At 37.2% G+C, this 16,548-nt stretch overlaps 1 protein-coding gene across 1 annotated transcript; it reads right to left on the reverse strand.

Moving 5' to 3' along the window:
* Positions 1 to 336: 336 nt before the first annotated feature.
* LOC149823184 (signal peptidase complex subunit 2-like) lies at positions 337 to 16,196 on the reverse strand. Its single transcript, XM_090018705.1, has 5 exons — positions 16,069 to 16,196; positions 15,700 to 15,851; positions 15,501 to 15,582; positions 11,064 to 11,206; positions 337 to 702 (listed from the first exon to the last, which is right to left on the reverse strand). The coding sequence occupies exons 1-5, from the start codon at positions 16,162 to 16,164 to the stop codon at positions 606 to 608; spliced, it is 570 nt and encodes a 189-aa protein (XP_089874831.1). The 5' UTR covers positions 16,165 to 16,196; the 3' UTR covers positions 337 to 605.
* Positions 16,197 to 16,548: the final 352 nt, after the last annotated feature.

Here is a 16,548-nt window from a genome sequence, read left to right on the forward strand (position 1 = left end):
AAAAAAAAAAACCAATATGCATCTAGAATCTGCATAACGTTACTATTCCCACATTTCTCATCTAAGCCAGCATATCTTAGAGCAACACACGGCTGAAACAAGATCACCCTTATGACTAGCTCTTATTTGATGAACAGGATAAGAAAATAAGAACAAAAAGGAGAACAAAACACAATCAAACAGGTGCATGTGTGTGTGTGAGAGAGAGAGAGAGAAAACTGGAAGTTAAACCCAAATTGCTAAGAAACCCGAACCTATGAACACCAAAACCTGTTCTTACCCATACCGATTTTAAACGAACCTTACATTTAAACAGAAGCGCACCTGTGCATGATAGGGGAGACAAAGCAAAATTGATAATCTTAGCAGCAAGAGAAGTGTAACATCTGGAAGGAAAATATGCTTAGCTAGCCTTAAAAGTCTATCCAGTAAAATCTGCACCAGAAAAAAAAATGAAGTGGACCCTCAACATCATTTTCTTCTCCTCCACCTAGCAAAATGTACTTCTAAAAATATAAAAGGTTCCACACAACCTGTTATCATTTAGGCACCCACAAAAAATGAAGCTATAAATCGGGTAAGGGCGGTCTTCCAGATGCTTGAAATCACTTGGTCTTTCGTCCATCATTTGTGTAATCATTAATCAGATCCACCACATCTTTCCAGAAGTAGCCTTCCACTAGGACCCCATCTCTGGTGAGCCTGCGACACGTCTCACCAATTCAGTGAAGCCACATGTGAGCACACTGTTAAAATGTAAAACTGTACATATATGTATATATAATAATATTATATTATTATATATATATATAAATACATTTTTAATTTCTTTCTTTTCTGTATTTTTTTTCCTTTATTTTTATTTTTTGTTTTTATGTCATCTAGTTCAGTTTGAACTAGAATGACTGTTGCTAGTCAAGTCCTGTCCAGACTTGACTAGCAATAGAGCTGTTGGACTGACACAGTCCAACAGCTCTTAATAGAGCTGTTGGACTGACACATTCCAACAGCTCTAAATAGAGCTGTTGGACTGTGCCCAACAGCTCTATTGAGTCCTCTTTCAGCTGTGTATATAAAGGGGTGCAGCCCCTCTTGTATTTTACTCCAATGCTTCTTAAGCAATTGGTTTTTCATATCAATAAAGAATACATTTTTTATTTTTATTTTGTTTCCAGTTATACCCTTTTTAAGGGTTATGCTTTAGTGTCATTCTTGACACTTGCTCTTGTTAATCAAAGCTCGTGTTTCGAAGATCCCCATTTCATTTCATGGTATCAGAGCCGCGGAAGTACTAAATCTTGAGGAAAAGCTGCCTCGGTTTCCGTGCCCGTTTGCAAAAGTGTTCGCCACTTGAAGAGAAGTGTTTTATCACTTCATTGGAGAAGATTTCACATCTTGTTGTATTGTTTTTTTTTTTTTCTTTCTTTCTCATTTTTCTTCTTGTTTCTCTTCTATCCCTATTCTTTCTCTCCTTGTAATCGATGGATGACAATGATAAAGTCACCATCATGCCTATGAAACTAAGCGATACGAACTATGTAACATGGGCTTCAATCATGAAGCACCATATATGGGGAAAAGGCTTATGGGGGATTGTGGATGGTTCCGATTCGGAACCTAAGCTATCTCTTACTAAAAAGGAGGGAGATAAAGAGGTCCCTCTATCGGAAGAAGAGAAAATCAAGGCTATTGCCCCATACGAGAAGAAATGGAAAGAATGGAGAATATCTCATGCGAAGATAATGTCATGGCTTATCAATAGCGTTGACATTAAAAAATGCTCAAGTCTTGCCAAATTTGATCATGCCGATAAGGCATGGGAATACCTTAAGAATATGTATTCCCTTAAAGATATTGCACACGTGTGCAACCTCCAAGAAAAAGTTCGAATGATGACACAAGGAGACAAAACTATTGGTGAATATTACAATGGGTTGTCCGAACTTTGGGAAGAACTTTCCCTTTTAGAACCAAAGTGGCATTGTGCCGAAGACATCGAGCTTCGTCAGAAACAACTCGATGCTGAACATTTTTACCAGTTTATCACTGGATTAAGGCCGGAATTTGAAACCACTAAATCGGCCCTACTTCACAGGGGAAAAATTCCTTCTATTGTTGAAACTATTGAAGAGTTAACAATGGAAGAAAATCGTCTCCGGAAAGGTTCTTTAAAAATTGAAGATGATTCTGTTTTAGCCGTGTCTAGACCAGGGAATCATGTTCGATCATATAGGCCTCCTCACTTTAACCGACAAAATGGTGACTATGATAAGAAGAAAGTTATTTGTCATCACTGTCATGAACCGGGACACTACAGGCCACAATGTCCCAAACTTAAGGAACTGAGAGAAAAAAGAGCTGCAATTGCTGGATCGGAGCCTAAAGATCAGGATGCACCAGTTTCCCTGGCCCAACTAATGGAGATTCTTCAGCCTCTCATCAAAGGTGCCTCTTCCTCATCTGAAGCTTCAACCGGCGCAGCAGCCTCATCTTTTTCTGATTTAGGTAAAATTTCTTGGCTTCTTGACTCTGGTGCATCTTTTCATATGACCCCAAATAATCAAAGTCTATCCAAATGTGTTAAAAATAAAACAAGTGTGTCAAAGGTCTTTACTGCTGATGGGACTTCTCTTGAAATAGAAGGAATAGGAAATTTTGAAAAAATTTATAAAACAAAAATTTTTTTTATTCCAGAAATTAGACATGTTCCCAAATTAAATTTAAATCTTTTATCTGTATCTCAAATTTCTGATTATGGGTGTAATATTTCTTTTTCTTCTCATGGTTGTTGGGTACAGGATCGCCAGTCAGGCAAGCTGATTGGGGAAGGCCATAGAGAAGGAGGGCTCTATTACATGGATTTTTTGGAAATGCCGAAGAAAGCTTTTTGTTATAATATTCAAAAAATAGAGTTGGAACTGTGGCATAAGAGACTTGGTCACCCACATATAGCCAAAATCCAACATTTTCCAAATCTAGGGAAATTTTGTAACTCTGAATCATTTGATTGTAAAGATTGTATTCTCGGCAAAATGAAAAAATTACCATTTCAGAACAGAACCTTTTTCTCTTCAAGACCACTTGAATTAATACACTCGGATGTTTGGGGTCCTGCACCAGTAATTTCTAAAGGAGGATTTGTTTACTATGTTATTTTTGTCGATGATTTCTCCCGACATACGTGGATGTACTTTCTCAAACATAAGTCTGAAGTATTTTCATACTTTCAAACTTTTCATAATATGGTTAAAAACAAGTTTCAAAATGATATTACTATTTTTCGCACAGATTCAGGGGGAGAGTTTTTATCCACAGATTTTCAAAATTATCTTAAATTGCATGGCATCACACATCAAAGATCTTGTCCTTATACACCTCAACAAAATGGACTGGCAGAACGAAAACATCGCCATATTATAGAAACCACTAGAACTTTATTAATAGCAAATCAAGTCCCTAAAGACTTTTGGGCAGAAGCTGCCTTAACTGCCACCTATCTCATTAATAGGATGCCATCTTCTTCGTTACAAAATATCACTCCCATTGAAAAACTTATGAACATTTCTCCAGACTACTCTAGATTAAGAATATTTGGGTGCAAATGTTTCATATTTACTGACAAAAATGATAAACTTTCCCCTCGTGCGATTCCCTGTGCCTTTTTAGGATATGCTGAAAACCAGAAAGGTTATAGATGTTTTGACTTCAAAAATAATAAACTATATGTGTCTAGAAATGTTTCCTTTCTTGAAAAGGAGAGCTTCTTTGATTTTAGAAAATTAAAAGACGTCACTGAGTACTCCTTTTTGCTAGATCTAACATCAACATCTGATGAATATGACCTTGATTGTAACTTTGATGATGATCACAGAATTATTGATCTTAATGTTGAAAATGAAGAAGTTCATAGAGATACTAGTATTCAATATTCCAGGCGACAAGAGTCTAATACTCCATGTGCACTTGAGAAATATTCTAACATTCCAACTAGACAATCATCCCGAATCTCGAGGCCTCCAGAAAAGTTTGTATCATACGAGTCTTTCTCACCCACATATAGGGCAGTTATTGCATTAATTCACTCATATGAAGAACCATCCACATATTTTCAAGCAAAAAATGATATCAAATGGATAGAAGCCATGAAAGCTGAATTAGATGCACTTGAAAAGGCTTCTACATGGAATATTCAAGATCTTCCTCCAGGGAAGAAAACTATAGGATGTCGATGGGTTTATAAAATTAAAACCAAGAGTGATGGTACTCTTGAAAGATATAAAGCCCGTTTAGTAGCCAAAGGTTATGCCCAAGAATATGGGATTGATTATGAAGAAACCTTTGCTCCGGTGGCTCGTATGACTACTGTCCGAACCTTAATTGCCTTAGCTTCTATCAAAAAATGGTCTATTTTTCAAATGGATGTCAAAAATGCTTTTTTAAATGGAAAGCTAGTTGAAGAAGTATATATGGAACCCCCTCCTGGTCTAAGTATTCCTAAGGGTAAAGTCCTTCGCTTAGAAAAAGCTCTTTATGGACTTAAACAAGCACCAAAAGCTTGGTATGATAGGTTTAGTCGTGTTATGATTGATATTGGTTTTCAATTCTGTTTAACTGACACTGCTTTGTTTATTAAGAATTCTGATGCAGGGATCATTGTGCTTCTTCTCTATGTGGATGATATGATCATCACCGGAAGCGATAAACAGGGAGTTGCAACAATCAAAACACTTCTTAAATCTCATTTTGAAATGACTGATTTGGGCTTGTTGAGATATTTTTTAGGCATTGAAGTTGCTTATTCTCCTAGAGGATATTTATTATCTCAGACTAAATTTGCTTTTGATATTGTTTTCAGGTATGGTATTACTGATGATAAGAAAGTTGACACTCCAGAAGTTGTTAATGTTAAAATGAAGATTGATGATGGAGAACTTCTTGCAGACCCTACTCCTTACAGACAGCTTGTCGGGGCACTTTCCTATCTATCCATTACCAGACCAGATATAGCACATGCTGTTCATACAGCAAGTCAATTTCAACATGCTCCTACTTCTGTTCATATGGGAGCAGTCATGCGTATTATCAGATACATCAAGTCCTCTCTTTCACGAGGACTTTTCTTATCTTCCTCCTCTTCTCTTGATTTAATTGCATATACTGATGCTGATTGGGGAGGTGATCCCAATAACAGACACTCAACCACTGGCTTTTGTGTCTTTTTAGGGGAATCATTAATCTCGTGGAGGTGTAAAAAGCAGCAGAAGGTATCTCTCTCATCCACCGAAGCTGAATACAGAGCCATGGCATCCACGACCATGGAAGTAGTTTGGCTCCGACGACTGCTTGCTGACATGGGAGTTGAAGCAACAAAGGCTTCACAAATGTGTTGTGACAACAAAAGTGCGATCTACATTGCCAGTAACAGAACATTCCACGAACGCACCAAACACATCGAAATGGATTGTCACTACGTCAGAGAGGAATATCTACACGGGATAATTGATCTGCCATATGTCACTTCAGAATATCAGTTAGCAGACTTCTTTACAAAGCCTCTCGCTGCTCCCCGATTTCACTTTCTCTTAGACAAACTTTCGCTCATTGTACCGTAAGTTTGAGGGGGAGTGTTAAAATGTAAAACTGTACATATATGTATATATAATAATATTATATTATTATATATATATATATAAATACATTTTTAATTTCTTTCTTTTCTGTATTTTTTTTCCTTTATTTTTATTTTTTGTTTTTATGTCATCTAGTTCAGTTTGAACTAGAATGACTGTTGCTAGTCAAGTCCTGTCCAGACTTGACTAGCAATAGAGCTGTTGGACTGACACAGTCCAACAGCTCTTAATAGAGCTGTTGGACTGACACATTCCAACAGCTCTAAATAGAGCTGTTGGACTGTGCCCAACAGCTCTATTGAGTCCTCTTTCAGCTGTGTATATAAAGGGGTGCAGCCCCTCTTGTATTTTACTCCAATGCTTCTTAAGCAATTGGTTTTTCATATCAATAAAGAATACATTTTTTATTTTTATTTTGTTTCCAGTTATACCCTTTTTAAGGGTTATGCTTTAGTGTCATTCTTGACACTTGCTCTTGTTAATCAAAGCTCGTGTTTCGAAGATCCCCATTTCATTTCATGGTATCAGAGCCGCGGAAGTACTAAATCTTGAGGAAAAGCTGCCTCGGTTTCCGTGCCCGTTTGCAAAAGTGTTCGCCACTTGAAGAGAAGTGTTTTATCACTTCATTGGAGAAGATTTCACATCTTGTTGTATTGTTTTTTTTTTTTTTCTTTCTTTCTCATTTTTCTTCTTGTTTCTCTTCTATCCCTATTCTTTCTCTCCTTGTAATCGATGGATGACAATGATAAAGTCACCATCATGCCTATGAAACTAAGCGATACGAACTATGTAACATGGGCTTCAATCATGAAGCACCATATATGGGGAAAAGGCTTATGGGGGATTGTGGATGGTTCCGATTCGGAACCTAAGCTATCTCTTACTAAAAAGGAGGGAGATAAAGAGGTCCCTCTATCGGAAGAAGAGAAAATCAAGGCTATTGCCCCATACGAGAAGAAATGGAAAGAATGGAGAATATCTCATGCGAAGATAATGTCATGGCTTATCAATAGCGTTGACATTAAAAAATGCTCAAGTCTTGCCAAATTTGATCATGCCGATAAGGCATGGGAATACCTTAAGAATATGTATTCCCTTAAAGATATTGCACACGTGTGCAACCTCCAAGAAAAAGTTCGAATGATGACACAAGGAGACAAAACTATTGGTGAATATTACAATGGGTTGTCCGAACTTTGGGAAGAACTTTCCCTTTTAGAACCAAAGTGGCATTGTGCCGAAGACATCGAGCTTCGTCAGAAACAACTCGATGCTGAACATTTTTACCAGTTTATCACTGGATTAAGGCCGGAATTTGAAACCACTAAATCGGCCCTACTTCACAGGGGAAAAATTCCTTCTATTGTTGAAACTATTGAAGAGTTAACAATGGAAGAAAATCGTCTCCGGAAAGGTTCTTTAAAAATTGAAGATGATTCTGTTTTAGCCGTGTCTAGACCAGGGAATCATGTTCGATCATATAGGCCTCCTCACTTTAACCGACAAAATGGTGACTATGATAAGAAGAAAGTTATTTGTCATCACTGTCATGAACCGGGACACTACAGGCCACAATGTCCCAAACTTAAGGAACTGAGAGAAAAAAGAGCTGCAATTGCTGGATCGGAGCCTAAAGATCAGGATGCACCAGTTTCCCTGGCCCAACTAATGGAGATTCTTCAGCCTCTCATCAAAGGTGCCTCTTCCTCATCTGAAGCTTCAACCGGCGCAGCAGCCTCATCTTTTTCTGATTTAGGTAAAATTTCTTGGCTTCTTGACTCTGGTGCATCTTTTCATATGACCCCAAATAATCAAAGTCTATCCAAATGTGTTAAAAATAAAACAAGTGTGTCAAAGGTCTTTACTGCTGATGGGACTTCTCTTGAAATAGAAGGAATAGGAAATTTTGAAAAAATTTATAAAACAAAAATTTTTTTTATTCCAGAAATTAGACATGTTCCCAAATTAAATTTAAATCTTTTATCTGTATCTCAAATTTCTGATTATGGGTGTAATATTTCTTTTTCTTCTCATGGTTGTTGGGTACAGGATCGCCAGTCAGGCAAGCTGATTGGGGAAGGCCATAGAGAAGGAGGGCTCTATTACATGGATTTTTTGGAAATGCCGAAGAAAGCTTTTTGTTATAATATTCAAAAAATAGAGTTGGAACTGTGGCATAAGAGACTTGGTCACCCACATATAGCCAAAATCCAACATTTTCCAAATCTAGGGAAATTTTGTAACTCTGAATCATTTGATTGTAAAGATTGTATTCTCGGCAAAATGAAAAAATTACCATTTCAGAACAGAACCTTTTTCTCTTCAAGACCACTTGAATTAATACACTCGGATGTTTGGGGTCCTGCACCAGTAATTTCTAAAGGAGGATTTGTTTACTATGTTATTTTTGTCGATGATTTCTCCCGACATACGTGGATGTACTTTCTCAAACATAAGTCTGAAGTATTTTCATACTTTCAAACTTTTCATAATATGGTTAAAAACAAGTTTCAAAATGATATTACTATTTTTCGCACAGATTCAGGGGGAGAGTTTTTATCCACAGATTTTCAAAATTATCTTAAATTGCATGGCATCACACATCAAAGATCTTGTCCTTATACACCTCAACAAAATGGACTGGCAGAACGAAAACATCGCCATATTATAGAAACCACTAGAACTTTATTAATAGCAAATCAAGTCCCTAAAGACTTTTGGGCAGAAGCTGCCTTAACTGCCACCTATCTCATTAATAGGATGCCATCTTCTTCGTTACAAAATATCACTCCCATTGAAAAACTTATGAACATTTCTCCAGACTACTCTAGATTAAGAATATTTGGGTGCAAATGTTTCATATTTACTGACAAAAATGATAAACTTTCCCCTCGTGCGATTCCCTGTGCCTTTTTAGGATATGCTGAAAACCAGAAAGGTTATAGATGTTTTGACTTCAAAAATAATAAACTATATGTGTCTAGAAATGTTTCCTTTCTTGAAAAGGAGAGCTTCTTTGATTTTAGAAAATTAAAAGACGTCACTGAGTACTCCTTTTTGCTAGATCTAACATCAACATCTGATGAATATGACCTTGATTGTAACTTTGATGATGATCACAGAATTATTGATCTTAATGTTGAAAATGAAGAAGTTCATAGAGATACTAGTATTCAATATTCCAGGCGACAAGAGTCTAATACTCCATGTGCACTTGAGAAATATTCTAACATTCCAACTAGACAATCATCCCGAATCTCGAGGCCTCCAGAAAAGTTTGTATCATACGAGTCTTTCTCACCCACATATAGGGCAGTTATTGCATTAATTCACTCATATGAAGAACCATCCACATATTTTCAAGCAAAAAATGATATCAAATGGATAGAAGCCATGAAAGCTGAATTAGATGCACTTGAAAAGGCTTCTACATGGAATATTCAAGATCTTCCTCCAGGGAAGAAAACTATAGGATGTCGATGGGTTTATAAAATTAAAACCAAGAGTGATGGTACTCTTGAAAGATATAAAGCCCGTTTAGTAGCCAAAGGTTATGCCCAAGAATATGGGATTGATTATGAAGAAACCTTTGCTCCGGTGGCTCGTATGACTACTGTCCGAACCTTAATTGCCTTAGCTTCTATCAAAAAATGGTCTATTTTTCAAATGGATGTCAAAAATGCTTTTTTAAATGGAAAGCTAGTTGAAGAAGTATATATGGAACCCCCTCCTGGTCTAAGTATTCCTAAGGGTAAAGTCCTTCGCTTAGAAAAAGCTCTTTATGGACTTAAACAAGCACCAAAAGCTTGGTATGATAGGTTTAGTCGTGTTATGATTGATATTGGTTTTCAATTCTGTTTAACTGACACTGCTTTGTTTATTAAGAATTCTGATGCAGGGATCATTGTGCTTCTTCTCTATGTGGATGATATGATCATCACCGGAAGCGATAAACAGGGAGTTGCAACAATCAAAACACTTCTTAAATCTCATTTTGAAATGACTGATTTGGGCTTGTTGAGATATTTTTTAGGCATTGAAGTTGCTTATTCTCCTAGAGGATATTTATTATCTCAGACTAAATTTGCTTTTGATATTGTTTTCAGGTATGGTATTACTGATGATAAGAAAGTTGACACTCCAGAAGTTGTTAATGTTAAAATGAAGATTGATGATGGAGAACTTCTTGCAGACCCTACTCCTTACAGACAGCTTGTCGGGGCACTTTCCTATCTATCCATTACCAGACCAGATATAGCACATGCTGTTCATACAGCAAGTCAATTTCAACATGCTCCTACTTCTGTTCATATGGGAGCAGTCATGCGTATTATCAGATACATCAAGTCCTCTCTTTCACGAGGACTTTTCTTATCTTCCTCCTCTTCTCTTGATTTAATTGCATATACTGATGCTGATTGGGGAGGTGATCCCAATAACAGACACTCAACCACTGGCTTTTGTGTCTTTTTAGGGGAATCATTAATCTCGTGGAGGTGTAAAAAGCAGCAGAAGGTATCTCTCTCATCCACCGAAGCTGAATACAGAGCCATGGCATCCACGACCATGGAAGTAGTTTGGCTCCGACGACTGCTTGCTGACATGGGAGTTGAAGCAACAAAGGCTTCACAAATGTGTTGTGACAACAAAAGTGCGATCTACATTGCCAGTAACAGAACATTCCACGAACGCACCAAACACATCGAAATGGATTGTCACTACGTCAGAGAGGAATATCTACACGGGATAATTGATCTGCCATATGTCACTTCAGAATATCAGTTAGCAGACTTCTTTACAAAGCCTCTCGCTGCTCCCCGATTTCACTTTCTCTTAGACAAACTTTCGCTCATTGTACCGTAAGTTTGAGGGGGAGTGTTAAAATGTAAAACTGTACATATATGTATATATAATAATATTATATTATTATATATATATATAAATACATTTTTAATTTCTTTCTTTTCTGTATTTTTTTTCCTTTATTTTTATTTTTTGTTTTTATGTCATCTAGTTCAGTTTGAACTAGAATGACTGTTGCTAGTCAAGTCCTGTCCAGACTTGACTAGCAATAGAGCTGTTGGACTGACACAGTCCAACAGCTCTTAATAGAGCTGTTGGACTGACACATTCCAACAGCTCTAAATAGAGCTGTTGGACTGTGCCCAACAGCTCTATTGAGTCCTCTTTCAGCTGTGTATATAAAGGGGTGCAGCCCCTCTTGTATTTTACTCCAATGCTTCTTAAGCAATTGGTTTTTCATATCAATAAAGAATACATTTTTTATTTTTATTTTGTTTCCAGTTATACCCTTTTTAAGGGTTATGCTTTAGTGTCATTCTTGACACTTGCTCTTGTTAATCAAAGCTCGTGTTTCGAAGATCCCCATTTCATTTCACACACAAGCACACGGAAGGAGGAGAGAAGGCATACCATTGAGTCACACTCTTGGTGAGCTGGACTGGGGCATGAGCAGAAACAGATTTGGGATCTGAACTGGCTACTGTCAATGTATACATATCAGAAAATCTTTGCAATTTGGAGGAGATTACTAAGCCGGTGCTGTTGAAAGATCCCTGAGCATAAAATTAGGCATGAAAAACGTGAGTATTATTTTAAAGTTAACTTTTGCATATAATGCACCGAGTTATTGGAATGCCAAACGCATCAAGACATCCAAGTACAGAAAAAGGCACGAACAATGTTAATGAACAGAACAGAATCTCAAAGGCATCCGTTGTTTAAATATGATTTAAAAAAGAGATTGAAAATCCATAGTAGTCGCTAAAATTGTGAACTTTTTCTCAGCAACTCTTATTGCACCTTCGGTACCAATATTCACTTTCTAACTAAGTACACCATCTACGGAATTTGCTGTTTCTAGAAGAAATGCACATGGGTTTATATCGTATTAATGAGCCAGAGCAAAAAAAACAATACTGCTACTCAAGTTTCATGTTCTCTCCCCAAATTCTGATGCAAAATAGCAGACACAAAATTACTAAGGATGTAGGAAGGATGAGTAAGAAGGATATCCATGGGGCAGTGAATCACAAGGGATTCCATGGAACATATCACAGTCTGCCTTTTCTCATACAAGTAAACTTTAGGAAAATTCAGATGTTTCTGTTCTGAAACAGTATTATTGGGATGCCTGGATCTGTCAACCAGTGATTATGGTGAATCGGCCCTCTACATGCTAAGTTTTGTCTTCTATCAATATTGTTTTAAGATACATTTGATGAAGCCAAAAAGAAAATCAAGTGCCTTTCTTCAACACCCTACATTTGGGTTTAATAATCATGCACGGAAACTTTTCCAAGCTTTCCACTATCTTCTTTAACCATTGTTATGATCGAGCTTAGGAATGGAAGCTTCACTTCCTTAACGTTATTGTGAAGCTGAACACAACTATTACACAATGGACTTCCATGCAAAGAAATATTCTGAAAGGTTGACAACCTCAAGGTTACAAGAAAGATGCATACACAAACTAGGACAATACACCAAGCCCTTTTTGGCCTTTATTATAAATACAGTAAATAAATCTTAGATGCATCTGTCTTTGAGCTATTCAGAATTAAAATAGCTAGAGACTTTTCCAAAAATAATAAATCCTAATATCAACAACCTGCAACCAAGCTGAAAACTACAAGCAGGAACAAAGGAAACAATAAATAGACCATCAATCAAGTAGTAGAAGATGCGTCTAATCTCAAACAGCCACAAAACCAATATCCTCTGGTTTCTGCTGCAAACATTAATAACCCACTATCACTTTTATCTCCTACTAAAAGTCATAGACCTTAGACAACTGGACACAAAAAGTTCTCACGTTTGTTTCAAGCCAAAGCCACCACTAAAATAAGCTCCTTCAATTTCTCATACAACCATCACATAATCTGTTATGCATGAATAACCTATACACCGTCCCATAGACACAAAGACAGGTATGGAACACGACATGGTCGTGCGTGGTACGATAAACGAGTTTTATGAAACTAGGACATGAAGTCAAGGCAAACCAAAGCAATAACACATACACATCATCTTGAAATGAACATTCTTGAGCAACAATTCCAAATTATTAATTTATTATGATTGAAAACATTTAGTAATAAATCAAAGTTGAAAGTTGAAATGTAATATAGTCAACAACAAATTTTTTAAAAGTACACAAGTAAATATAAAATAAGCAATTCGAGATCATAATTTTTAAAGTGTAGATTAATACTTTCAAAGAGCTTATACAGAGATTTACAAGGTTCTAAGAAACTTTTGGTGACAATAGTCTAGGTTGACATAATTCAGATGCTCCAAACCTACCAATATCATCCCCAGGGCAGTTAGCCATCACAAACCCACCAAAACCAATCAAAATGCTTCCCCATCCAATCCCACGCCTACCAATTAGATCTTATGAGTCAGGCTGAATGTCAGAAAACAAAATGGATTGTTTTTACAGTTGTTAAAAAGAAATGGAGAAGTGGTTGTGGAGATGGTGGTAATGGACCTAGTTGTGATGTTAAATAATAATTGATGGTGTTGATGATACAAGTAGCACTAATAGCTGTAATGGTGTTGACTAATGATCATGGTGGTGGAAATTATGATTTTCATATGTGTTTGATGATGTTGGATGTGATCATGATGATGATGATGAAAATAGTGAAGGTAATGGTAGCGGTGAAAAGGAAGAGGAGAAAAAGATGATGTTTGTGATGGTACGATAAGCGAAAATGGTATTGAGTCTATTGAAAATAATGATATGAAGAAGAAAAAGTAATGTGTGTAATGATAATAAAAATAGTGATGATGGTGATCATCATTAGCAAGGTCACCATGATGATTGTGGGATAATTTATGATGTTTGCATTGATTATGATCATTATCACAAAGGTATTGATACTGATTGTGATGACAATAAGAGAGAGAGAGAGGTTATTTAATTAAAAAAAGTAAACTATCATCCAAACACCAATACAATCATCATGCTAGAATGAGTTGTTTAAAAAATGTAAGCTATGACAATCATTTTTATACAAAACTAACTTTTTAAATATGTCATTCAAAAAGGGCCTAGCTGTTACCATTCACTATTTTGACTTCTATATTCCAACAAATTCATCATTATCCAGCCTCCCATTTCCACAACAAATAAGACCCACAACATGATGTCTCTACATGGAATAATGGAAAAAAGATAGTAAACTGACGTGAACTCCTTGACTGATGGTAACCCAAAAAGGCAAAAATAATGAAAAATGCGCAAACCCTTACCTCTAGCCAATTCCTCCATTACCTTCATAGGCACCAACATAAAATTTTGCCTAGGAAACAAACAGCCCGGTAACTCAATTCTCACACAGAAAAGAGTTTCACCAGAAAGAAGCCCCATCAACCAATGATCTCCCAGGACTCTCTATTTAGAGGCAGAGGTGGTAATTGTGCTGAGTACTGATCGACCACCAGGTACTTGGCTTGTGACCTATGTCACAGAGGAACATCAAAATGGGTTCTGTATCTAGGGGTCACTAAACAGCACAGCGACATGTCCCATGACATGCTTTCACACTTGTACACTGTGCATGTATTTTTGAAGAACTTTTTGCTGGTACCTTTTGTGTTTTTCTTAATAAGTTTTAGTTTCTAAATATTTTAAGATATCTATGACTATCATGTACATATTACAGACAAGAAACTTCATAATATTCCAAATAACTCTCCATGAAGAACAATTACGAGTCTACACACTAAACAAAATGGATCTGGTCTCTCGGGAGAGCCAAGCTCCAGCATCTGCGAACCAAAAACAAACAAGACAGAAGAGAGACAAACTCCTTGTATTTAATAGGATTTCCTGCACATCTGTAGCAACAATCTCATCTCCCAGTAATACTAATGACATAATGGAGCGTTGATTTTTTAACACTCAAATTGAGATATGAAAACTTGAAACTTTATTTCAGGATCTCTTTACCTTAACAATAAGCTTCTGATTCCCAGAATTTAGAATACAAGTGAGAAGAAAAAGAAAAAAGAAAGATAAAGGGAGAAGAAGATGAGGGCTTGTGATGTCGATCGGATCCGCGTGTCATCTTGGGCTTCCTTGAATTTTCTTTTTTCTTTTCTCTATCCCGCTTTTTTTCTCTATTAGATTTAAGTAACTTCTCTCTTTTATAGAATTGTTCCCTTAAGTTATTCCATCATAGATACTGTTTTTGCTAAATGGATGTCAGCTGTACTTGTAACCACTCCCATGCTCGTTGCCTTCCTACTTTATGGGTACCAGCCACGACATGAGTAGATGTTTGGGAGTCAGGGTGATACGTGATTGATTTACTGCAACCAGCACAAGTTACCATCATTTACTGTAACCCGCAAGGTTATTCTCTTTTACCGTAACTAGCACATATTACCCTCCATTACCTCAACCAACACAAGTTACCCTTTTTTACCATAACCAACACAGATGACCCTATTTTAGTGTAACTAGCACAAATTACCCTCCTTTATTATAACCAGCACAGGTTACCCTCATTTACCATAACCAGGTTACACTCTTTTACCGTAACCAGCAAGGATGGTTAAAGAGGTTTACCATAACCTGCATATTTATCTTATCATGTATAAATGAGTGTAAATTTGATAATTTTGACACCCTTGCACATGGATTTAAATTATTTATTTATTTTATTTATATATATATATAATTGTTGTGCAAACACAGTATAACTTTGCAGACTGGTACCGTTCACTCAATAGATCTGCTGGGGATGAAATGTAAAGTTACTTGTCCATTCCCAAAAAACCAAGCAAGCTATCAGTCCCTAGTCTCTGATAGAACAGAGAAGTCTAAGAAACACTTACCGTGGGTGGATAAGTAAAAAGAAACGCATTTTTCTCCTTGGTGTAAATGATCAGTTGCAACAGCCCGTTGAAGATCACATACTTGCCAGAGTCAAGCACAACAACACCTAATTCTCAACCGATCTTTCGCTACATGTACGCAATAGGAAAAATAAAACGAAAAAAGAGAACAACAACGACAACAACAGAAAAAGGATATAATACGATGCAAACGATGAGAAAATCCCGATTGGCGGGGAACTTTTTGGGGAAGAACTGAGCGGCGAGGGCAATGGCTATGATGATCACGCCGATGAACAGCCTGATGTTGCTGAGGGTCACGTCCTCGGCGTACCCTTGGCTCGTCACGATCTACAAAGATTCCAAACCGGAATTTCTTAGTTTGCTCGCGCAAAATAGCGCCCTAGATGATCTCTAGAACCATAGAATCACACCAAACAATAAATCTCGCAACGAGAAATCTTGATCAGTAAAGGGATCGAAGGGAAAATGACGATCTACTGACGCAAAAATAAAACCCTAGAAATCGAAACTTTGACGGAAAAAAAAGATGACGAGATTAGGTTACCTCCGAGACGGTTTCATCGAGGAGGTGCTTGACGGCGTGAGGATCTTTGAGGTTAGCCTTCTTAGGAGATTTGGAAGCAGAAGGTTGGCTGGCCATTCTTGACCTTCTCTCTCCCTCTCTCTCTCTCGGACCTCAGACTGTCGGAAGACTTCGGCTTTTATAGGCGCAGGGGTCTAACGCGCTGGGAGTGAGGCTACCGTTTTTTTTTTCGGATTAAGTTCCGTATCGGGTTGGTACGCCCAACTCAGTCCAGAATGACTCGCTAATGAGAACCTGACTGGGCTGTGGATATGGGTCCGGCCTTACCAACTAGACCTGGTAGAGTTAGGATCTACGCCTACCAACATAGATCCAATCCGATAACGGTTGGATTTATAAAGATCCGATTAGTGGAGTCAGGTTTGGTTTGCGATATTATCTCATGTGACATGAAATCATGCATAGGGATGCAAATGGATCGGGTTTTGAAAATTTTGACAG

The sequence above is a fragment of the Nuphar pumila genome, chromosome 10, assembly GCF_984573655.1.
Source record: "Nuphar pumila chromosome 10, dmNupPumi1.hap1.1, whole genome shotgun sequence".
NCBI classification, from domain to species: Eukaryota; Viridiplantae; Streptophyta; class Magnoliopsida; order Nymphaeales; family Nymphaeaceae; genus Nuphar; species Nuphar pumila.